This window comes from Lissotriton vulgaris, chromosome 10, assembly GCF_964263255.1.
Source record: "Lissotriton vulgaris chromosome 10, aLisVul1.2, whole genome shotgun sequence".
NCBI lineage: Eukaryota > Metazoa > Chordata > Amphibia > Caudata > Salamandridae > Lissotriton > Lissotriton vulgaris.
This window is the reverse complement of record NC_141698.1, coordinates 1,014,309,324-1,014,333,919: the sequence shown is the minus strand read 5'-3', so window position 1 is coordinate 1,014,333,919 and position 24,596 is coordinate 1,014,309,324. Positions and strand designations below refer to the sequence as shown.

The 24,596-nt window shown below is 47.2% G+C and overlaps 2 protein-coding genes and 1 pseudogene across 2 annotated transcripts in view; 2 read left to right on the top strand and 1 right to left on the bottom strand.

Annotated features, from left to right (window-relative positions):
- The window catches only part of LOC147689178 (uncharacterized), a 38,550-nt gene extending 19,639 nt beyond the window's left edge, over positions 1-18,911 (bottom strand). The window contains exon 1 of the mRNA XM_086939877.1: positions 18,750-18,911. Coding sequence (XP_086796003.1) covers positions 18,750-18,911 — 162 coding nt within the window. The remainder of the gene's footprint in view (positions 1-18,749) is intronic.
- A 145-nt stretch (positions 18,912-19,056) lies between these two features.
- Positions 19,057-21,721, top strand: LOC147689177 (cis-aconitate decarboxylase-like). Its single transcript, XM_086939876.1, has 4 exons — positions 19,057-19,149; positions 20,302-20,394; positions 20,688-20,959; positions 21,379-21,721. The coding sequence occupies exons 1-4, from the start codon at positions 19,057-19,059 to the stop codon at positions 21,719-21,721; spliced, it is 801 nt and encodes a 266-aa protein (XP_086796002.1).
- A 36-nt stretch (positions 21,722-21,757) lies between these two features.
- Positions 21,758-22,300, top strand: LOC147689176 (cis-aconitate decarboxylase pseudogene; annotated as a pseudogene).
- The last annotated feature ends 2,296 nt before the right edge of the window (positions 22,301-24,596 follow it).

Here is a 24,596-nt window from a genome sequence, read left to right as displayed (position 1 = left end):
ACCATCGCCTGCAAGTAAGCTGCAGGCAATTTCCACTTCTCCATGTCTTTACTTCTCCAACAACCCTCATCATCTAGTACCCCGTCTGCTGCCCAAGCCGCAAGTTCAGATTCAGTAGCTGATTTTTGAATATCCAATATTTCTGCTCTAGCATTATTCCAGCGCTCAGCCTGTGATTGTACCACATACATGGGGGAGCTAGTTCGGGACATAGCCGTTTGTCTGGCTATGCTGTCTGCAAAGGCATTCCCTTGACCCACTTTATCCGTAATCTTTTTATGGGCACTGCACTTCACTATCGCTACTTTCTTAGGGCCAAGCAATGCATTTAGGAGATCACGCACTAGCTCTCCATGCATAATGTGCTCTCCGTGTGATGTCAGAAACCCACGTTCCCTCCAAAGTAGCCCGAAGTCATGGGCCACTCCAAAGGCATACCGGCTGTCCGTGTATATGTTCACACATAATCCAGCACTTAATTCGCAGGCTCTTGTTAAAGCTATCAGCTCTGCTGCCTGAGCCGACTTTTGTGGTATCCTAGCTGTTTCTACCACTGTCTTAAGTGTCGTGATCGCATATGCTGCGGAAGTCGTGCCATCTGGCAGCCTTAGGCACGATCCATCAACCCACAGTTCCCCATCCACATCTGGAAGTGGCACATCCTGTAAATCGACACGACCCTTTGTCTGTTCCTCGGTCAGGAAAACACAGTCGTGATGTTTTTCTTCCTGACCCTCCTCGGCCGGATAGGGCAATAAAGTGGCAGGGTTCAAAGTAGCGCATCTTTTCAATGTAATATGTGGCGCCAAGAGTGTCAGCTCGTATCCTGTTAGCCGTGCACTCGTGAGATATTGGGTCTTAGTTTGGTTTAACAGGGCATCTACTGCATGAGGAACTAACACCAACAATTTGTGTGATAACACTATTCCCTCACTCTGTCGTATGGCTACTGCAGTTGCTGCTACCGCTCGAAAACACCCGGGCAACCCTCGCGCTACAGGGTCCAAAATTGCAGAGAAGTATGCACATGGTCTCTGCTTATCCCCGTGTAATTGCACTAACACTGACAACGCGCACCCATCATTCTCATGCACGTACAATGTGAAAAGTTTCGTATAGTCTGGTGTACCTAACACGGGTGCGGAACAAAGGGCCTGCCTCAACTGTTCAAAAGCTTTCTGACATTCATCTGTCCACTCAAGAGGCATTGGTGTGGCTTTGGACAGTAATGCTAGCAAAGGTTTTATGATATGCGAGAAACCCATGATCCATTGCCTACAAAAGGACGTCAACCCTATAAAGGCACGTACATCTCTCTGCGTGCGGGGGACTGGTGTGTCTAAAATTGCTTGAATTCGATCAGATGTTAATGCACGCCCCTCCTTAGACAACAGATGACCAAGGTAGGTCACCTGGGGTCTACAGTATTGGAGCTTTTTCTTAGAAACCTTGTGATTGTTTTGTGCCAAAAAGGAAAGCAACGCAAGTGTACTCTGTTCACATTGTGCATAAGAGTCAGCGGCAAGCAGAAGGTCATCCACATACTGGATGAGCGCAACGCCAGACTGCAATTTAAACGAATCTAGCTGCCTTTTCAAAGCCTGGCTATAGATGCTAGGACTTTCAGTATATCCTTGGGGAACACGACAAAATCTATACGATTTATTATTGAGCGTAAAACCAAACAGATATCTGCTATCAGGATGAACAGGGATGGAAAAGAACGCATTCTTTAAGTCAATAACACTAAAGGTGGTGGCTGTCGGTGGAACCAAGGTAAGCAAGGTCGTAATATCAGACACCACCGAGTATTGGGGAATGACAATTTTGTTGATCTCTCGCAAATCGATAATAAATCGATAGATTTTGCCATCAGTGTCTCTCTTAAGAATCGGAAGAATAGGACTGTTACAAACATTATAAGGGACCTCCTCCACAACCCCTGCAGAAATCAAATCCTGAACAATGTGTGTCAATGCAATTTCACCTTCTCTCGAAATCTTATACTGTGGTACTCGTGGTAGAGGGGCCCCCTCCTTAACAGTAATGTGTATTGGTGGAATACGCATCTCTCCCACATCCGTATCTGAGGTCGCCCACAACGTATGCGGTAGAGAGGCCAAAGCTGGAATGTCTAAAATAGCATAAAATCTGTCAGGGTCAGGGTAATTGTCATTCAGGATAACCCGCACTCCCTCTGGAGCGCAACGTATTGTCGCTCGAAAATATTTAAGCAAATCAATGCCCAGGATATTGTCTGGGGTATGGGGTGATAACAAAAATTGACCAAAACTAAAGTATTTGTCTATGCATAATGCAAGGGGCTTGGACAATGGGCTGGGGGAGGGTGTGCCATCAAACCCTACACACGTGATCATTTCGCCGGACAGGGGAGCCCTCGGAACCAAGTTTTTCGACAAAGCGCTACGAGTAGCTCCTGTGTCGACTAGAAACTGATCAGTAGAACCCAGAATGCCCGCTGTTACATATGGACCTTGCTGATCTACCGGCACTTCAACTGATTCCTTACCCCATCCTACGCAATCCTATGCATGCACATAATCCTGATGTTCCACATTCTCTCCTTCCGAAATCTGATATTGATTCCGTCTATCAAACGTATTTCGTTCGTCCTGGCCACGGCCCCTCTCCTCAACCTGTCTATGATCACCTCCGCCACCCCTCGCTCCAGTATAACCTCCTCTCGACCTTCCACTTCCTCGACCACGCTGACTACGCTGTTCACGAAGTACCGGACAATCTTCGGCCCAATGCCCAAACTCCTTACAATAAGCACACTGATCCTCCGCAATATCCGTACGACCATACGATGCGTTTCCTCCACCTCGTCTACCTCTATCATTCCCTCTACCCTGTGTTCCCCGAACTTGCGCCAACATCACCTTCGTTTTCAATTCCTTCGCCTTTTTCTCTACACTTTCTTTAGCCTCCACTTCCTGTCGCTCATAATACTGAGCCATAGTTAACAAGGACGCAGGGGTCGCCGTGGCCCAGGAACTTTCACTCGACTTCAATCGTTTTGCAATCTCTGGTAGGAGATTAGCTACATACTTATCTACAAACAAATGCCGGCCCGTATCGTCTGTCAAAGATTGACCACTGTAATCATGAAATGCTTCCTCGAAGCGTGTAAAGAAATCTGAAACCGTTTCATCGGGTTTCTGCTTGCACGATGTTAGCATAGTCCAATCAATCTTTTTGGAGGGAACAAGCGTTTTTAATTTATTCAAGATAGCTGCCGGCAGATCTAGAATTAACTGGCAAGGCTTACAGGCTGGTTCTCTATCTAAATCTGCAGCATTTATTTCCTTCCATGTTCCCCCCAATATCGTTTCGTCATTATTTTTACGAATCTGCCTCCACATATCAGGTGGTAATATTAGCCCAAAAAACAAATCTATATCCACAAGAGTCATCACACAAGATGATATAGCCCCCTCCACCCCCTCATAAAATGCCGCCGGATTCTTCCGAAGATCAGGTAGAGAATTTTTCAATGCCATGACATCCGCTCTATTCCACGGCGTATATACCCAATTATACAAAAAATACCCTTTCGCATCCTTCGACAATTTATCATCATCCGTACCTTCCCCTTTTGGCGGAACATACAAAGGTGCGGCTTCACGCATAGGCATAACATGCAATGCAAAACTCTTATCTGAACCACGGAGAGAACACTCTTTGGCCTGCCCATTTGTCTCCAATTCGGCCTCCTTTTGGCTCTTTTTCCGTTCCTCCCTCAATCGGATTGTCTCATCCCGCAGCTTGATCAATTGCGTAAACAGGTCATCAACATCTGAAAGATCAAAATCACCTTTAGTCAAATTTTCACGATACACTGACAATGCTTTGGGCTCAAACGTATCAGAAAGGTCACGATATGCGCCTACTACTTCATCCGCCAGACTAGACAAAAAGTACATCAATTCAAGATCCGACCACCCTTTCTTTTCTGTTAACAATTGCTCCTGAGTAATACTACGCGTATTCACTTTACGAGCCCAACTGCGTAGGTGAGCGGACCTCTCCGCAGTGAACCTGAGAGCGGATATACCCTTCTTGTCCGACTTATCCCGTCCGTCGTCCCCTGAATCCTCATCCGGAGCCGTCGGCGAAACATACGGAGGCGGTGACCGTTCTAACAAAGAAAAATCATCAATTTCATTATTAAGGACAGGATAGAGTGGTCGACGAATAGAAAATTGACCAGTCGTTTGCAATTTACGTTCCCGTTCCTCCCTTTCTTTCTTCTCCTGAGCCTCCTTTTCCTCAAGCTGTAAAGCCTTATCCCGAGCAGCCTTACGCTGCTCTTTGTCCGCCAAGGCAACTTCACGCTTCATTCGCTCACGCGCCGCTTTCTCCCACATTCGCACACAATCAAACATATTTTGTCTAGACCTACGTTGAAACAAACATTTCTCTACAAATTGTATTTTACTTAAATCAAACGACCCGTGTAGAGGCCATTGTAATTCAGGATCGGCCTTGGTGTACTTATGCCATAATTTACTGTACATAATAGGGGGAAGGCCAAATTTTATATACATGTCCCTATTTGGTGTTCCCTCTGGGGGAGCCGGCTGTGCTTCTGCTAATCTAATTGAGGTACCTTCTCCAAGACAACACATTCCTCGGAGTGTGCTGAAAACAGGCATGTTCAAAAAGTATCACGAACACGTGACACCACACAAAATGGCACTTACAGTTCTTCACACAAGTGTGCCGCTCAGGGGAAAAAAAACAAAGTTAGAGAAACATCTCTACATGCCTGCCTATGTGAAGTGCACTACACATATAAGTTCAAAGATAACAAATTCACAATGTTAGCTAACTCAAATCAAAGACGTAGATCGTAGGACTTCGGCAAGCGTCCAAGGACTGCCTTACCGATCACAAATCACAGAATTTCAGTAAGCGTCCGAAAACTACCTTACCGAACACAAATCATAGGACCTCAGTAAGCGTCCGAAGACTACCTTACCGATCACAAAGCTTACCCAAATTCCCAAATGTCCAGATTCCAACTGCCAAGGTCTTGTAAGCCAAATCAGCCAAACGGCACTTTCTCAGTGATGCAGACACTTCGGAAACTCAGTCGGAGACCGGCGCCACCTGGAAGGTCAGATCGGAAGGAAAGGAAAAAACACAGTGGCAGCCAAGACTCGGGTCACTCGTGGCAGCGCGCGTCCATGGCGAGTTTCCAAGCCTTCGTCACGACCTTTCCTTCGGGCATCCGAGTCGCCGATGAGTCCCTTCGTGGTCGCCAATTGAAGTAATTCGGGGTTCCCAAGGCCTACACACTCCAGAGATAACCCACTTACACTCAAGAACTGTTGGCACGGAAACTGTAAAAGGCAAAGAACAAATTTATTAAGACCCCATGGGGTGGTGGTACACTCAAACAGCACCCTTCGGTAATGCAAGAGGTATCACACCGAACACCGGTGTGACCCCGTTTATAAAAGATAGGCGGCACAAGTTAAGACGCATTTAAGGACATATATGGTCATGTTTTGGAATACTGCCAGCTCATTGGAGGGGGCACAACTCCGCTGGTCAGTTTGGTGCACATTCCAGAAGGTTTACGGGTCAGTGGGAACTGCGCATGTGCGGCTTGACCAGTACTAAAAATAGCCTGTTGCTGGGCAGATAGAAGTGGTCAGCGGAACGGACAACGGACTAAAGGGCACGCCAGCCACGAGGCCGCTCATGATCTAAGATGGCCGCTGCAACATTCAAAATGGCGTTTTCATATATAGCCAAGTTAAGGAGGACAACGTGTAGGTTCAGCTAATCGCTAATACGGCCGGGCCAATTACAACAGGATTGTGGACTGTGACATTCTTACTGATCAATCAGTTTAATGGTAACATTTGCCCCACCGGATCGGTGCGACATTTTCGGTGACTGAGGAAGCGCTGGAGTTTGAATATTGGTTGATTAATGCAAATGCTCTTTCTCCAATGGTTGAATAATGCAGACGTCATTGTAAAATCAAAATCAGACTGTGCCATTAGCATGTTACCTCATCAAGACCCACTCGTTAAAAGTGCAATTCAGCTACTTGCTACAAAATGTGATCCCCGGAACTTCACAGGGTCTTTCTGTGATTTTACATGAACATTAGTGTAGTGTAGGAAGAAGATGAAAAGCGAGATCCATGGGATACAAAGCAGGAAACAGAAAGAAAACAAAAAGGAAGAAATTGAAAGGAAATGAATAAAAATCTGACAGAAAGAATAAGAAAAGCACGTGATAGACAAGACGGAGGGAAGGTAGAGAAGGGGAGGGGGGAGGAGAAATGCGACAGGCGTGGGAGTGCAGAGGGTGCAGAGGCTGGGTGTGAAGCAGCAGGAGCCTGGGGGAAGCTGGCTGGGGAGGGGGAGGAGAAATGAACAGATGTCTGTGAGGTGTGGGAGGAGTGCCTGATGCGCGTGCTTGTTTGTTCACGTGATTCACGTGAACTTCAAGAAAACCGCGGCTGAAAGCCCTTGGTTTGACGAGGATTTTGCCGACTTGAATTCTCGCTCCCTCAATGCGCTTGCGCGCATTGTAGGTCACGAGACCTAACAAGCAATGGTAATGCATCGGTTTCGCCTGTGTGAAGAATAATGAGCTGCTTTTATCAATCACTGTTCGGGGCAAAGGAAAGAGCTTCCTGTCAAGTCTCATGGGAGTGGAGAGGATGTGGCATAGCGACCAGAGCGGCCGAATCAAGAGCTGTAGATCCTGGTTCAAGTCTCTGCGGCGCGGCGTTCTGTGATTCTGTGAGGTCACCTCATCTCTCCGGGTGATAAATTGTGTTATGTAAATCTGCTGCAAGACAAAAAAGCAGAACGAGGCAAAACCTTATGAAAAATAGTTCTACCAAAGCTGCTATTAACAGTATTTCGGCTACGGGAAACTGACAAGAGAAGCAGATGAGTTACAAACATTGGTAAATGCAGGAAAATATGCTACAGCCAATAGAAATGGCGGAAAAGTAAGTAGTAAGCAAAGAAACCAATGAAAAGCCTGGATTTAAACCCCTCTTAAGTTTATATGAAAAACAATAGATTTCACAAGCACAGTCCTGCCGAAAACTAATAACATAGGGGAGAGGAAGTAGCCTAACGACTAGGGCGCTGGACCTCAAATCTGATGAACTGGGTCACGTCTCAGCAAGGATGCGCAACATCCTGTAACCCTGGCAAAATCAGTTAATCTTCCTGTGCCTACTAAAAATGAATGTGTCCTCATTTAAAGCAACTGGTGCTTGTGTAAAGCGCTCAGATACCTTACACCTTCGGGTCAAGTTCGCGCTATATAAAACTCTGGGAAAAAAAGAAGAAACAAATAACACAACATTAGGTAAAAGGGGGAGAATAAAAAAAAAAATCCAATCGATTTCTCAATTACGAAGGCAACGCACAAGAACATTAAATGCTGCAAATGTCATAGGCCGTTTATGCAAACGCAGCATAAAAGCGTCCCATCATATCTAGTGTATACTAACTGCAACGGACGACGCTATAACAAGACCAGTTTTGCCTTCACTATCTCTGTACTGTGTATGTAAAAAATTTCCTAATAAAATCATTTGAAATAAAAAAAAGAAGGTACACTCCTACTTATTGTGATATACTTATTGACATATTGAAATCGTCCATGGACTGTGGGTCGTCTTTGTGTGTTCCGTCGATGTGAGTTATTGACATGGTGATGGTGCTTTATCTGCAGGGGCCGGGTAAGTGACTGGCACAGGAAGATGCATTTCACACTCTGGGGCATCACTGCATTACCAACATGAATGTCAGTTTTGAGTAGCAGACTCCAGGCTTTGTGAGCAGACCCCTGGCACTGTGAGCAGAACCCCTGGCCCTATGAGCAGACCCCCTGGCACTATGAGCAGACCCCATGGCACTATGAGCAGACCCCCTGGCACTGTCAGCAGAGCCCTGGCACTACGAGAAGACCCGTGGCACTATGAGCAGACCCCTTGCACTATGAGCAGACCCTCTGGCACTGTGAGAAAAGCCCTGGCACTATGAGCAGACCCCTGGCACTGTGAGCAGACCCCTGGTGCTGTGACAGACCCCTGGCGCTGTGACAGACCCCTGGCGCTGTGAGCAGACACCTGGCACTGTGAGCAGACCCCTGGCGCTGTGAGCAGCCCCCTGGCGCTGTGAGCAGACCCCCTGGCACTATGAGCAGACCCCCTGGCACTATGAGCAGATCCCCTGGCCCTATGAGCAGACCCCCTGGCACTATGAGCAGACCCCATGGCACTATGAGCAGACCCCCTGGCACTGTCAGCAGAGCCCTGGCACTACGAGAAGACCCGTGGCACTATGAGCAGACCCCTTGCACTATGAGCAGACCCTCTAGCACTGTCAGCAGAGCCCTGGCACTACGAGAAGACCCCTGGCACTATGAGCAGACCCCTTGCACTATGAGCAGACCCTCTAGCACTGTGAGCATAGCCCTGGCACTATGAGCAGACCCCTGGCACTGTGAGCAGACCCCTGGTGCTGTGACAGACCCCTGGTGCTGTGACAGACCCCTGGCGCTGTGAGCAGACACCTGGCACTGTGAGCAGACCCCTGGTGCTGTGAGCACTCCCCTGGCACTTTGAGCAGACACCTGGCAATGCGAGCATACACCTGGCGCTGTGAGCAGACCCCTGGCGCTGTGGGCACCCCCCTGGCGCTCTGAGCAGACACCTGGCAATGTGAGCATACACCTGGCACTGTGAGCAGATGGCTGGCGCTGTGAGCAGACACCTGGCGCTGTGAGCAGACACCTGGCACTGTGAGCAGATGGCTGGTGCTGTGAGCTGCATCCTTATGTCTCGCACAGCTGAGCAGCCCCGGGGACAGGCTAGCGCCTTGATCATCATATTAACAACACTCAGCGTTATGTAATTGGGAAAACTTTGGCATATTTGAGCAAAACTTACATTTGTATTGGAAGAAGCTTGGAATGTGACGGCAGGGCCCTGGTATATTAGAGATTCATTTGTAATAGAATTTTAAGGGGCTATTAACTGGCAGAGGAGCAGTGGTAAATATTCAAACTTGGTGTCATTTAGAAAGGATTTTCTATAGGTCTTTTTCCAGAGGACATATTTTATCAGGTACATGCTGCTTCTCCCATGGCACAGACTACTTTGCCTGTTATGTGTCTGGGGTTGAGATCTGGTGGTCGATTGTAACTAGAATTGCAGTTTCATTTGTACATACATATATGCTCAGGTTTAGAAGCGCACAGAAGAGGAGCTATATATCTGAGCGCGCACACACCCTCTTGATATCACCATCACTATTATCTAAGTCCATCCGTCATCCTAGGAAGCCAGGGGAGGGCTCGCGGACACTTCGACGCAGTCTGGGATGTCTCCAGGGGTTTCCCACAGGCCCCTCCCCCACCTTTGTTCTTTTCTCCAGTATATGGACTGCAGGAATTTCCAATAGGTCTTCCTGGTCTTTCCCAGAGGGTGATGCCAGGCCCAGCCCCGCCCCTTTTAGTGATGTCACTCCACATAGGGCTTTTTTAGGGGGGATCACTTCCCCCTTAAGCGTATTTAACCCCTGGCTGGAGAGAGACACAACACCTGCCAGCACTAGAGGCCCAACCCGCCCCCTCCTGTCAGCACCCGAGAGAGAGCGAAGGACTGTCCCAGGACAGGGACAGAAAAGACCCTCCAGGTGGACAGAGAACATCTATCTCCAAAGACAGCGACTGATTGAGACCTCTCTTGGAACTAAGACTGACTGCAGAGACAGAGGAGACCTCCCCAGAGACTGACTGACGCGACAGAGACAACCCCACTAAGGACAGAGCAGACACTAGGCACAGGATGCTTCAAGGCGCCTTGCAGGTGAGCCCCTGCTACATATATCGGGGGTCGCAGCTGTAACGGCTGTATTTGTATATTTTGCAATAGTTTGGGACGCATCGTCTGTTTCCATTGGTTGAACGCCTGTCTCTAGATCTCGAAATTCAATTTGGTTTTATAGAGATTTATTTTAAAATAGAGCAGAGAGTGCATTTATTTATTAGAAGATGTACATGGTAATAATACTCCTTTCACACGTTTATTTGTCTTTGATTTCACGTTAGGATTCTCGAAATGTTAAAATACTTTCAGTGGCGTCACTAGGGCTGGTGTCACCCGGTGCGGGTAACTCATGGTGTCACCCCCTCACAACTTACCGGATGGACAATCTCAACCTCTGCCTGCACCATCTCACCCTCTGCCTGCACCATCTCACCCTCTGCCTGCACCATCTCCTCTCTGCCTGCATCATCGATCCCTTTGTCCGCACCATCTCCCTTCTGCCTGCACCATCTCTCCCTTTGTCCGCACCATTTCCCCTCGCCTGCACCATCTCCCCTCGCCTGCACCATCTCCCCTCGCCTGCACCATCTTACCCTCTGCCTGCACCATCTCCCCTCTGCCTGCGCCATCTCCCCTCTGCCTGCGCCATCTCCCCTCTGCCTGCACCATCTCTCCCTTTGTCCGCACCATCTCCCCTCGCCTGCACCATCTCACCCTCTGCCTGCACCATCTCCTCTCTGCTTGCACCATCTCTCCCTTTGTCTGCACCATCTCCCCTCCGCCTGCACCATCTCACCTTCTGCCTGCACCATCTCCCCTCCGCCTGCACCATCTCTCCCTCTGCCTGCACCATCTCTCCCTCTGCATCTACCAGCTCTCCCTCCGCCTGCGCCATCTCTCCCTCTGCCTGTGCCATCTCTCCCTCTGCCTGCGCCATCTCCCCCCTGCCAGCACCATCTCCGCCCTGCCAGCACCATCTCCCCCTCTGTCTGCATCATCTCCCACTCTGCCTGCACCATCTACCCTCTGCCTGCACTATCTCCCCTCCGCCTGAACCATCTCTCCCCTCTGCCTGCACCATCTCCTCTCCGCCTGCACCGTCTCTCCCTCTGACTGCACCATCTCCCCCTCTGCCTGCACCATCTCCTCTCTGCCTGCATCATCGATCCCTTTGTCCGCACCATCTCCCTTCTGCCTGCACCATCTCTCCCTTTGTCCGCACCATTTCCCCTCGCCTGCACCATCTCCCCTCGCCTGCACCATCTCCCCTCGCCTGCACCATCTTACCCTCTGCCTGCACCATCTCCCCTCTGCCTGCGCCATCTCCCCTCTGCCTGCACCATCTCTCCCTTTGTCCGCACCATCTCCCCTCGCCTGCACCATCTCACCCTCTGCCTGCACCATCTCCTCTCTGCTTGCACCATCTCTCCCTTTGTCTGCACCATCTCCCCTCCGCCTGCACCATCTCACCTTCTGCCTGCACCATCTCCCCTCCGCCTGCACCATCTCTCCCTCTGCCTGCACCATCTCTCCCTCTGCATCTACCAGCTCTCCCTCCGCCTGCGCCATCTCTCCCTCTGCCTGTGCCATCTCTCCCTCTGCCTGCGCCATCTCCCCCCTGCCAGCACCATCTCCGCCCTGCCAGCACCATCTCCCCCTCTGTCTGCATCATCTCCCACTCTGCCTGCACCATCTACCCTCTGCCTGCACCATCTCCCCTCCGCCTGAACCATCTCTCCCCTCTGCCTGCACCATCTCCTCTCCGCCTGCACCGTCTCTCCCTCTGACTGCACCATCTCCCCCTCTGCCTGCACCATCTCCTCCTCTGCCTACACAATCTCCCCTCTGCTTGCACCATCTCCCCCTCTGCTTGCACCATCTCCCCCTCTGCCTGCACCATCTCCCCCTCTGCCTGCACCATCTCCCCCTCTGCCTGCACCATCACCCTCTCTGCCTGCACCATCTCTCTCTCTGCCTGCACCATCTCTCCCTCTGCCTGCACCATCTCCCCTCTGCCTGCACCATCTCCCCTCAGCCTGCACCATCTCCCCCTCAGCCTGCACCATCTCCCCTCTCAACCAATAGACCTTTCAAAAACAGCCCTATGGTTACATTAGTCCATTCCTGATTTGCGATTTGATTCAATGCGCTTAGACACTCATATCTGCAACTGCATGGTTTATATTTGATGGGTTGAACAGGAAAAACTAAAGACATGCATGGTTTTGTTACCAATACTTTGTCCTTTACTTTGCATTTTGCTATTCCTGCAAACTCATCCTTAGGCTGGAGGCTTGCTATCCAGCTCCCAACAGCAACTTCTCAGGGTGATATTCTCAATTTAAGGTAGTGGTTGCAGAAATACAGTTGGTGCAGTGCCAGCCATCAAGCAGCTACAGCACCTAGAACAGCCTATAATAATAAGGACTCACCTTACCTTATTCTGTGCATGCCCAACTCTGGCCTTGCGGAGCGTCTATACAGGTCGTGCCCCAGCCTACTCAACAAATATGTGTAGGCCTCTGACGCAGCCGTCAACCCTCCCATTGTGGAGGTGTGGGGGGCATGGAGAGGCCCGAGCAGGTGCTGTGTCGAAAGTTTATCATGACCCCATCAAGTGCAGGCTTTCTAATCACAGTCACTGGAGCACTTCCTGTGTGCTTAGGATTCTAAAACGGGCCAATAATGTGACCTGCTAACTCGTGTTCTGCTCTGCTCCCAAAATAAGCCCCGGATTTGATAACCTGGCATGCAATGACTAAAATGCACATCATAAGTAACAAAGAAAGATCGGAGTTGTTGCCTAATATTCCTCATGCTCACGGTTTATCTGCTCCTTTCCCTTGAGCTGCGACGTCCCCAGCTTTGGAAGTTTTGTGACCATCCTGGGCAGGACTGCAGCAGAGGAGCATTTCAATGTATTTTTCGAGTGGGTGCAGAGTCGCATTCAGTTCTCCTCCAGGTGGGTATAACGCTGGAAGGGCAGGCGGCAGCGCCACTAACTGTCTTTGAATATTTTAAGTGTGAACAGCAGGCACACTTAACCTCGTCATTCCTTTTTTCACGCTCAATGGCTTTCTGCTCCAGGGAAATACGAGACCAGAGCAGGAAGCACTGCCTCTTTCAATGAATTTCTGAGCAGCCCCGCCCGCGCCGAAGATTCGCAACTAAGGGCCCCATTAGGATGGCGGGCGGGCTTTGCCCGCCCGCCATCCTATCGGAAATCGGGACCGCCCGCCCTAAGGGCGGGGGTCCCGCACGCACCATTAGGATGTGCCCGCCACAGTGGCGGGCACATCCTGTATATTGAGCATTGTGGCGGGCGGAGCTCTCTGCACCGCCCGCCACAATGCAGAAAATGCACTTTTACATTTTCATTTGCAAAGCGGTAGGCACCGCGTGGTGCCTGCCGCTTTGCAAATGACAGTGAAGGGGGGGTACCACAGGTACCCCCCATGTGCACCCCCCAACTGTACTTCACTCTGGGGGCCCGCAGGGGGCCCCCAGAGTGAAGACCGCATGCCTTTCCGTGGCGGCATTGCCGCCACGGAAAGGCATTGTAAAATGCCTATGCTAATATGGCTAGCGGTGTCTGATAGACACCGCCACCATGTTATCCCTTTTCCGCCCCGGCCGCAAGGCGACCGGGGCGGAAAACAGGCGGGCGGTGTTTCCCACCGCTGCGGTCCCCTCCGCCATCGTAATATGGCGGGGGGGAATGCAGGGAAGGATTTCGGGCGGATTGCCTCCGCCAGGGTGGCGGTGGCCACCGCTACCCTGGCGGAGGCAATCCGCCCGACATCCTAATGGACCCCTATGTTTGTTCCTGGCAGGCTGGGCGGGGCTGACAGTCTGACAGAGGGAGCACAGAAAAATACACAACTGATCCGTAATCAGAACGAGTCCTCCAAGCCCAGCGCAGGCAGGAAGGATTAATTTCTCGAAGGGTGCCCCCTTAAGTACTGAAGACTGGGGAGCTGCAAGGGTGTTTGTTACGCTCCTGCACAGCGTAACCGTAACCAGATGGTGTCACCCCACAGTGAGGGTGTCACCCGATGCGGTCCGCACCCCCCGCACCCCCCTAGTGACGCCTACTCACACTTTTTAGCGCTTTTCCGTTTTTAAATGTACGTTGGTGAATAAAAGGATGGCCCCTTTTATTCTGACCTCATCCTGTGTTTTTCAATCGTCTGCTCTGAGTGCATTAGTCATGTGTTTGAGTTCTGTTCATGCTATGGATGTGCATGTCTACCGGGAGCATAACAGGAGCATCTTAGGTAATTAAGGTCTGTTGTAAGAGGAGTTTGGGACTGGATTGTAAGTGCTTCTTTCACAATGTGTAATAATGCACGTTACACAACGTTTTCAATTAGCCAGAGTCTTTGGAGGCAGCCCCGAGGGGATTTTTTTAAATAACACAACTTTAACCGATCAGAAGTCTGACAATAGAAATATGGGGTCCCAGATGACATGGTTGTGCCATTTGGTGTACCCTGGTGGTACACTGTGCCCTAGGGAACATTGCCCATTTCACGTCCATGACAGGAACAAGATGAACAGTTTCATACTGTGCCAGCTGATATCATGCCCACATTGTTCCCGTGCCAACATCTCACCAGAGTCCCTGCACCAGAACAGAGACCACCTCAAGTCCAAACATGACGTGCCAAGGTGCTGGCATCATCTCCCAGCGTGCTGGCTTCATAGTCCAGAAGACGGGCTTACTTTGTCAGAGTGCTGCGATCAGATATATGCCAACGGAAGGCGCTGGCATAGCATCCAAGTATAGTTCCTATAGTGCCGGGTACTTTCATAATGTGACAGTGTGCTGACTTCATTTGCCAGGGTGTTGGCATAATTTATCAGAGTGCTGCCATCACATGTGTGTCCAGATGCTGGCATCATATGCCAGGGTGGTGCCTATAAATCCCAGGTGCTGTTCAATGCGTTAGCGGCGCTGTTTACATGGACCAGGTTTGATCCTTGAGACAGAGTGGCTACGGTGCCAGCCTGCAGCTAATGTGCAAGTCAAGGGCTGTTCATAAACCAGGCTTTACCTGCTGATATGCCAGGCAGTGACGTCTTATGTGTCATGCTGGGAGAGGGCATGTGCCCTCCTAGGATTGCTTATCTGCAAAGCTGGGACTGCCCATGGGCCCGGCTGAAGTTTCTCATTTGCCAGTCTTGGACTGCAGCTTGACAGACTGGAGCCTTTAACAGGGACCACCCTCAAACCTCTCCTCTGGTATTTCTCCTTCTCTGTCCTCTTTCCCTTCTCACCCTCGTTGCCCTCTGATCTGCTCTTTTAGCCCTTTACCTCTTTCTATGCCTGAGCCCAGTTACTGGTTCTGGCGTCACTACCCCTGGTCTGAGACCTCTCTCTATGTCCTAGGTCCAGTAACTGATTCTGGTGTCACTCCCCCCTGGTCTGAGACCTCACTCTCTATATCCTGGGCCCAGTTACTGGTTCTGGTGTCACTCACCCTGACTTGTGTCTCTAATGTCCTGGTTCCAGTTACTGGTTCTGGTGTCACTCACCCTGACTTGTGACTCTAATGCCATGGTTCCAGTTACTGGTTCTGGTGTCACTCCCCCTGGTCTGAGACCTCACTCTCTATGTCCTGGGCCCAGTTTCTGGTTCTGTGTCCCTGCCCCTGGTCTGAGACCTCTCTTTATGTCCTAGGTCCAGTAACTGGTTCTGGTGTCACTCCCTCTGGTCTGAGACCTCTATCCATGTCCTGGGTCCAGTTACTGGTTCTGGTGTCACTCCCCCTGCTCTGATGCCACTCTGTATCACTTGGGCCCAATAACAGGATCTGGTGTCACTCACCCTGACATGTGTCTCTAATGCCATGGGTCCAGTTACTGGTTCTGGTGTCACTCGCCCTGGTCTGAAACCCCTCTCTATGTCCTGGGTCCAGTTTCTGGTTCTGGTGTCACCCTCCTTGGTCTGAGACCTCTCTGTATTACTTGGGCCCGGTTACTGGTTCTGGTGTCACTCATCCTGACTTGTGTCCCTAATGTCATGGTTCCAGTTACTGGTTCTGGAGTCACTCCCCCTGACTTGTGTCCCTTATGCCATGGTTCCAGTTACTGGTTCTGGTGTCACTCCCCCTGGTCTTAGACCTCTCTCTATATCCTGGGCCCATTTACTGGTTCTGGTGTCACTCACCCTGACTTGTGTCTCTAATGTCATGGGTCCAGTTACTGGTTCTGGTGCTGCTCACACTGGCTTACGTCTTCTATGGGGATCACTGAAATAATATCGAGGAACAAAATATCGACTTGCAAAAATATCGTGGACAAAATATCGACAGACAAAATATCGAGTTTGTATCTACAAACAGGTAAGTACAAAAATATCGAGTACAAAATATCGTTTACAATAATATAGTTTTAAAAAATATCGACTTTATTAAAAACAGTGTTAAATTAAATTAATATTAAAATTTAATTACTAAAATATACTTAAAAATACTTAAATTAACTTATAATAATTAAATAACGAATGAAATTAATTAAAAAAAATTTTTACAATCATATTTGTTAAAACATATATATATAGTAACATACTATAATTAAATAAGATACTATTATATTACCGTACGATAGCAGAAGTGTAAAAAATACTATTCCCACTCCAAAGAGTGCAAGCGTAGGGAAAGCATTGGATAGCGTAGGGGTTAAAATTACTATTCCCACTCCAGTGGGTGCAACAGTAGGGAAAGCTTTGGATAGCGTAGGGGTTAAAATTACTATTCCCACTCCAGTGGGTGCAACAGTAGGGAAAGTGTTGGATAGCGTAGGGGTTAAAATTACTATTCCCACTCCAGTGGGTGCAACAGTAGGGAAAGCGTTGGATAGCGTAGGGGTAAAAATTACCATTCCCACTCGAGTGGGTGCAACAGCAGGGAAAGCGTTGGATAGCGTAGGGGTTAAAATTACTATTCCCACTCCAGTGGGTGCAACAGTAGGGAAAGTGTTGGATAGCGTAGGGGTTAAAATTACTATTCCCACTCCAGTGGGTGCAACAGTAGGGAAAAAGTTGGATAGCGTAGGGATTAAAATTACTATTCCCACTCCAGAGAATACAACATTAGGGAAAGTAAATACTTCATAAATAATTATAAAATGTATTATTGAATATCTATTAATAATTAATTAAAAATAATTAATATTTGTATACAATTTATTAATTAATATATTATTTTTACTAATTAACAATAATTATTTCTATTGATCACCTATTAATACAAATATTTACTATTAATTATTTAATAATGAAAAAGTATTTAACAATTATTTCAAATTAAATAAATATAAATAAATGTCATTAATTAGCATAGGGGTAAAAATTACTATTCCCACTCCAGTGGGTGCAACAGTAGGGAAAGCGTTGGATAGCTTAGGGGTTAAAATTACTATTCCCACTCCAAAGAGTGCAACAGTAGGGAAAGCGTTGGATAGCGTAGGGGTAACAATTACTATTCCCACTCCAGTGGGTGCAACAGTAGGGAAAGCGTTGGATAGCGTAGGGGTAACAATTACTATTCCCACTCCAGTGGGTGCAACAGTAGTGAAAGCGTTGGATAGCGTAGGGGTTAAAATTACTATTCCCACTCCAGTGGGTGCAACAGTAGGGAAAGTGTTGGATAGCGTAGGGGTTAAAATTACTATTCCCACTCCAGTGGGTGCAACAGTAGGGAAAGCATTGGATAGCGTAGGGGTAAAAATTAACATTCCCACTCGAGTGGATGCAACAGCAGGGAAAGCGTTGGATAGCGTAGGGGTTAAAATTACTATTCCCACTCCAGTGGGTGCAACAGTAGGGAAAGTGTTGGATAGCGTAGGGGTTAAAATTACTATTCCCACTCCAGTGGGTGCAACAGTAGGGAAAAAGTTGGATAGCGTAGGGATTAAAATTACTATTCCCACTCCAGAGAATACAACATTAGGGAAAGTAAATACTTCATAAATAATTATAAAATGTATTATTGAATATCTATTAATAATTAATTAAAAATAATTAATATTTGTATACAATTTATTAATTAATATATTATATTTACTAATTAACAATAATTATTTCTATTGATCACCTATTAATACTAATTAATACAAATATTTACTATTAATTATTTAATAATGAAAAAGTATTTAACAATTATTTGAAATTAAATAAATATAAATAAATGTCATTAATTAATTATTTATAATTTAATCACTTCCCACCCAATTCCCCTATAAACTCACAACCCGCTACAAAAATAATTTTGTAAAATTTACATAATTACCAATTAATCAATTAATTAAAATTAATTACCAATTAAAATTTAATTAATTAACTATTATACATTAATTAAGTATTAATTTAAATTTACTATCAATAAATACATTTAAATATTTGATTAATTATAATTAAAATACTTCCCACCCTATTCCCCTATAAACCCACAACCCGCTACAGAATTAAATTACACAATGATTATAAAAACAAAAATCATTAATAAAAATTAGTTATAACATAAATACACACTTTTCACACATATTATACCATAAAAATACACTATAAAGAATTAGATATTATTAAAAATTCGATATTTTTTACTATCTATATTTTTAACAGTCGATATTATATCACTTACCTTAAAAACGATATTTTGGTCATCTATATTCTGTCCTGTCGATATTTTGTCCAGTCTATATTTAAAAGTCGATATTATGTCCAGTCGATATTTTGGAGTCGATATTATGTCTGTGCACCCTTCTATGGGTCTGAACTCCAAGGGTCCTGAGTAATGATTGTCCCATATACACATGATCTGGTTCTGGTCCGGATCAGCTGGACTCTTGTCTCATGCCAACCCAGAGTGCCAGTAGTTCTGATCCTGTCTCTTCTCCTCACCCAGCGCTGGAGGGGAGGCCCCTGGAGAAGGCGGTCACCAGCAGCTTTGCGTTCTTCATACATGGAGTCCAGGCAGATCACCTGTCCCAAGCTGTGCGGCACCGAAGCAAGTGTATGATCCTGGACAGCATCGGGGTTGGACTGGTGGGAAGCACGACCCATGTGTTCAACATCACCCTGTGATACTGCCAGGTAAGAGGAGACATGGAGCACACCAAGTAACACACCCTGCAACACACGTCGGTTAAAACCCATTCTACAAAAACAGTATGACAATCTGCCTGGGATATTGCCAGGTAAGAGAGACATGGAACATACCAAAGCAAGACATTATGCAACACACATCCATAAAAAACTCTTAAAGGGCAACAGTGTGGCCATCGCCCTGGGATACTGCCAGGTAAGAGGTGACATGGAACACATCATGCAACACACCTTGCAACACACATCCATTAAAAATCCTTCTAGGACAACAGTGTGCACTATCTCCCTGTAATCCTGCCAGGTAGGAGGAGACATGGAAGACACCATAGACCACCCCATGGTACACAATGACATAAAAAACCCTTTTTAGACCAAGAGTGTGACCATCTTCCTGTGATGCCACCATGTAAGTGGCAACAAGTGCCACACCATGAAATACACCACAGAACTCCAAAGCAACAATCATCCATCAAACCCCTCCAGACCGATGCTGATCACCATCTCCCTGTGATCCAGCCTTAGACATGGGCCACAACAAGCACACCCACTATTCACCACCCAGCCATTAAAAAACGCCTATGCCATAATCTCTTTGGGAGCTCATGTTTTAAAGGGAGGCGGGGTCCAAACCAGAAAGCACACCATAAAGTACATGCCCACTAAAACCCCATATATCAGAAGAGGGGACCATCTCCCAAGAGTCTTCTCAGTTAAAGTGAGGCTGGAAGCAAAACAAACCCTACAACCTGTAACACACCACCATTAAAACACACTACCAGGACCCAGAAAGTTACCTTGGTCTTGAGATACCCTGAAAGGTAAAGGAAACTTTGACTAAAAAAGCAATGTCTCATGATAAAACCATCCCTTAATCAGAACCTCTTCAGACTTTAGTTGTTCAGTATCACCAAGAGATTTTACCTGCTTATCAGAGTCTTGGATCTAACCAAGCATCACACCCTGGACTCCCCACCCATTAAATAACCCTCTAGACCCACAGTGTGACCAGCTTCCTGAAATAATAGGCGAGAGGAGAGGAAAACCAAGTCATAATATCCACCTTGAATTTTCACAAATCACAACTTAGGCTCCCTGGGGTCGTTAAGCAGTTAATAGCTCGACACAGTGCCAGGAGAGCGAGTATCACCAAGCTGTCCTTCAGGAACACTACTCCTGCTAATGGAGATCTCTGGCCTGCTTCTGTCTTTCTCCTTCTAGACCACTCCAGGTAGGAGATGTACCATCATGTGTTTAGTGATGAGTTACCCATCCTCTCACAAGCTACCTTCTTCCTCCACTAGGTGACTAGGAGCACTGTTCATTCATCACTTTATGCTCTCTCCAATAGGACATGTTCTCCTTGTCTGCGATCAGCTCTGTGTACGGAAGGAAAAGAATGAGACTCCCTCCCACGCTGGCTGCATATGTCAATGGAGTGGCGGTAAGGAATTTGACAGCGGCTTATCAATGTATCCATCAATTGTAGACTAGGAGCGATGAGTTCAAGAGAATTTTACTCCTATACACTCTCCTCCAGTGTTCAATCTTGTCTGTTTCCACTTCTGTAGAGAGTCTGTATTGGGTAAAGGTGCAGTCAATCAACAACATTTTAGAATATGTTTCCTCCTTGTCTGTAAATTGTTTCCATAGGTTAATGACACTATCGCTCTGGTTACCATCACTTCCTGGTCCTCTTCTTTAAAGACCTCCTAACCCTCTTCTCCTCTTCTACAGACTCACTCCATGGACTTCGATGACACTTGGCACCCTGCCACTCACCCCTCGGGCGCTGTGCTGCCGGCTCTAATGGCTGCTTCCCAGATGCTCCCGGCGGGTTCACGACCCAGTGGCTCAGACTTCCTGTTGGCATTCAATGTAGGCATCGAGTTGCAAGGAAGACTCATGCGCTTCTTCAATGAAGCTAGCAATATCCCAAGAGGTATGTGTGATGCCCACAAAGGACATAAATATTCCATGACCAACACAGAATGCCCTCAGGGGCTGCAGTATCTCAAGACCATGGTTGTGATGCTCAAAGAGGGTAGAAATAGCCCATGTGGTATGAGTGAGATCCCTAGAAGGGGTAATGTTATGATCTGTGCCTGATGTGCACAGAGGGAAGAAATATCCCAAAGAAGAGCCCGTGATCCAAACAGTTTCTGTATGTGGATAGCACACAATGTAAATATGGTAAAGATTATTTTTCTGTTCACTGTAACTGGGTTATATATTTATATTAAGTGCTTGATTAGATCTTAGCATATTGACAATGCCTCCTCACACTGCATGATGGCTTTAATGGTACATATCTGACATGCTCTTAGCATATTCCTTTAGTTCACACTTATTATTAGTACTACCCATGCAACTATCTTGCCATTAACCTTATGCCATGTTTGACACTGTTCTTTGTATCTCCTATCAGATTCCACCCACCATCTGTTGTTGGCACCATGGGCAGTGCTGCTGCCACAGCGAAACTTCTTTCATTGAATGCAGACCAGTGTGCCCATGCTCTGGCGACCGCAACCTCTCTGGCAGGGGCACCTATGGCCAATGCAACGACTCTTGCAAAGCCTCTCCATATTGGCAACGCCACCCGCCTTGGCATGGAAGCAGTACTTTTAGCTGCCCGAGGGATGGAAGCCAACCCACTCATCTTGGATGATGTGCCCGGCTGCTCAGGGTTCAGTGCTTTCTATGGTGAATACCAGCCCTCGCCTCTGGCAGTGCCAGATCAAGATTACAGCTTCCTGTTAGAGAAATAAGACATTGCCTTCAAGAGGTTCCCAGCTCACCTGGGCATGCACTGGGTCATAGACGCTGCCATCTCAGCCAGAAACCGAGTCATCAATATAATGGGCTCCTTCAACCCCACTGCCATCCGCTCTATTCTTCTGAGGGTCCCAGTCTCCAAGTACATCAACAGCCCCTTCCCAGAGTCTGAGCACCAGGCCCGACACTCCTTCCAGTTGAACGCCTGCAGAGCCCTCCTGAATGGCAAGGTGGGCATCTCTTCCTTCAGTGAGGACAGCCTCAGGAGACCTGACCTCATCAACCTGCTGAAGAAGGTGGTTGTGGAACACCCTGAGGACAATGTGGCTAATTTCGACAAGATGTACGGAGAAGTAGCGCTGCTCCTGGACAGCGGAGAGATCATGACGGGCAGATGTGACACCTTCTATGGACACTGGAGGAAGCCCCTCAGCCAAGAATCACTCTATGAGAAAATCTGCTCCAACGCTAGCCATGTGCTCCACCAAGACGAGGTGGAAGCCATTATTGAAGTGGTGGAGGAGATCGAGAGCCTGGCGGACAGCTCACACCTGGCATTCTCTCTGCGGTAGAGGTGTATACAGCTCACACATGGCATTCTCTCTGCATTAAAGGTGCTGACAGCTCAGACCTGACATCCTCCCTGTACTAAAAGTGCTCAATCAAAATACATCCCTTTCACAAATGTTGAATGACGCACCTGGTGCACTCATCTTTAATATACGTTGTTTTATATAAAATTGAAAATCGCCTCAAGGAGAGGAACGTTATCTAAACATTGTATAAAACAATGAGTGACAGTCATGTACTCACCTCTCATGAAAAGTGCTGTCATGTCTCACAGTACAAAAAGGTCCCCTTTGACCCCTACAAATAAGAAGCATCTGGCTGGCCAGAAACTATAGGATTGAGATTCCTTTGTAAGGACTGTAAAATGTTATTTTTTATTTATTGGTATTTAATCTTTGTTTATTGTGAAAAATGAGCTCTGATCTAACTGAAATATCATGTCTGCTTCACAATGAATGATTCGCCCCGGGAGCCAAAGAAAGGGACAGCTGGATCTTCAAATTTTATACCAGTTTTGAATTCTCTGTGTCCAGCTCTATCATGTGTACCTTTCTAAAAACACCGGAGAAAATAAGTCAATGCAAGGACTTTCTATGCTAGTCTCTCATGTTTTGTTAGTGAAACATATTTTGTGTTTTCTGTTATTTATTTATTGTTTAATAAACTTGCTGTATTTATTGTGCAATGGTTGTATAGTTTTTTAAATAAAAATAAGCTGACATTTTAGATACTGACTCACAAGTGAGCAACTTCTTGGTTCAGGGAGAATGGAGCCTCCCACACAAACTCTCATTTTCAGCTGTTCCTCAGCATGCTGTCCCCCTTGCTAGAGTTTAACAACCTGTACCAAAAAAAGCTTCCCTGTTGTAAAAAGCTTCCCTCACATGCACAACTACTCAAATAACAGCTGAATATACACACCTGAACAAGTACTTAAGATTGATCAGGTCATGGCACATACTTCAAATGTTAACATTCTTCAGCTGTTGTCATCCAGTTTGCACCACTGTGGTCGTTCTCCATTCTCACAATCTGCCACATACGCTGGAAAGCAGAGCATACTGGAAAGTAAGCAATCATGTGGAAATACCAAACAATCATAGATGTACCAGCCACTTCTGTGACCCACTCCACTCAGTCAAATGCACTGACCATATTTAGAAACAACATAAGGCAAACCTACTTTGTAGAGCATTTCAATATTAGTTTATTAATGAAGATCAGTAAAAGTGACCATCCCACATCCTTCAGGATGCCATATATTCCCAAATAAACAGCTGATTGATTCTTGCAAGCGTTAGCCACTCTAGCTGGAATTTCAGGTTCAGCAAGACTCTATTTATTTATTCCACTTGTTAGGCGCACAAATCATCCCCAAAGGGATCTCTACTCACATTTGCAGTGTGTGAGCAGCCTCTAAGTGAGAGCCTACTGAGTGAATAGCCATGTTTTCAAGAGATTTTTGAATGTTTGTATGTCCTGTTTGCGAGTCCTGTCTTCTTCTCAATGCTCGCTCGCTCATTAAAAATAACATTGTATTCAAGGAACTGGTCTTAGATAAAACACCTTCTTGGGTCTTTATTACGGAGACCTGGGCCAAAGACTCCTCGGGCCCTGATCTGGTTGAAGCGGTCCCTGAGGGCTACTGCCTTACTCGATTGGACAGATTAGGCCGTGTTGGCGGTGGTCTGGCCATTTTATATCAGGACAAATTTCACTGCCACACTATACCCCTTTCTGACCCTAAGGACACATTCCAGGTCTTATATTTTTCCCTCTCAGATTCTGCTAACCCAGCATTTAATGGAATCTTGGTATACCGCCCCCCTGGCCCAAGAGCAGGATTTGGGCTGAAACTGATGCAGGTTCTGGAACCCTATTTTGGCCGACAAAATCTGACCATTCTAGGTGATTTCAATTTCCATCTTGAGCTATTGGAGGCTCACGACACTATCTCCCTGGTAGAAATAATGTCAGCCTGCGGACTCACCCAGCTGGTGAACGGTCCCACCCACCGAGCGGGGCACACGCTCGATGGTATCTTCTCCAACGACCCTAGGCTGACAGTTGCCAGCCCCTTCCATCTCTCCTGGTCGGACCATCTGGCCGTTCCCTTCAACATGATGTATCCCGCACGGGGCTATATTAGAAGGGCCTCGAGCACCATGGAAGTGCGAAGGAACCTCAAAAAGATCAGGGAAGATTCCTTCCATCCATGGACAACCAGTCTGTCCATTCCTCGGGAGGCAGATACCTCCACTGCGGTCTCTATATTTGAAAATACCATTGCTGAGGCCT

What these genes read in the sequence shown, in the direction of transcription:
- LOC147689177 (XM_086939876.1), top strand. Translation starts at nt 19,057, where the DNA reads ATGGAACATACCAAAGCAAGACATTATGCAACACACATCCATAAAAAA. An exon ending in TCGCCCTGGGATACTGCCAG is followed by an intron (nt 19,150 to 20,301) that starts GTAAGAGGTGAC and finishes TCTCTCCAATAG; the next exon opens with GACATGTTCTCCTTGTCTGC. An exon ending in CATATGTCAATGGAGTGGCG is followed by an intron (nt 20,395 to 20,687) that starts GTAAGGAATTTG and finishes CCTCTTCTACAG; the next exon opens with ACTCACTCCATGGACTTCGA.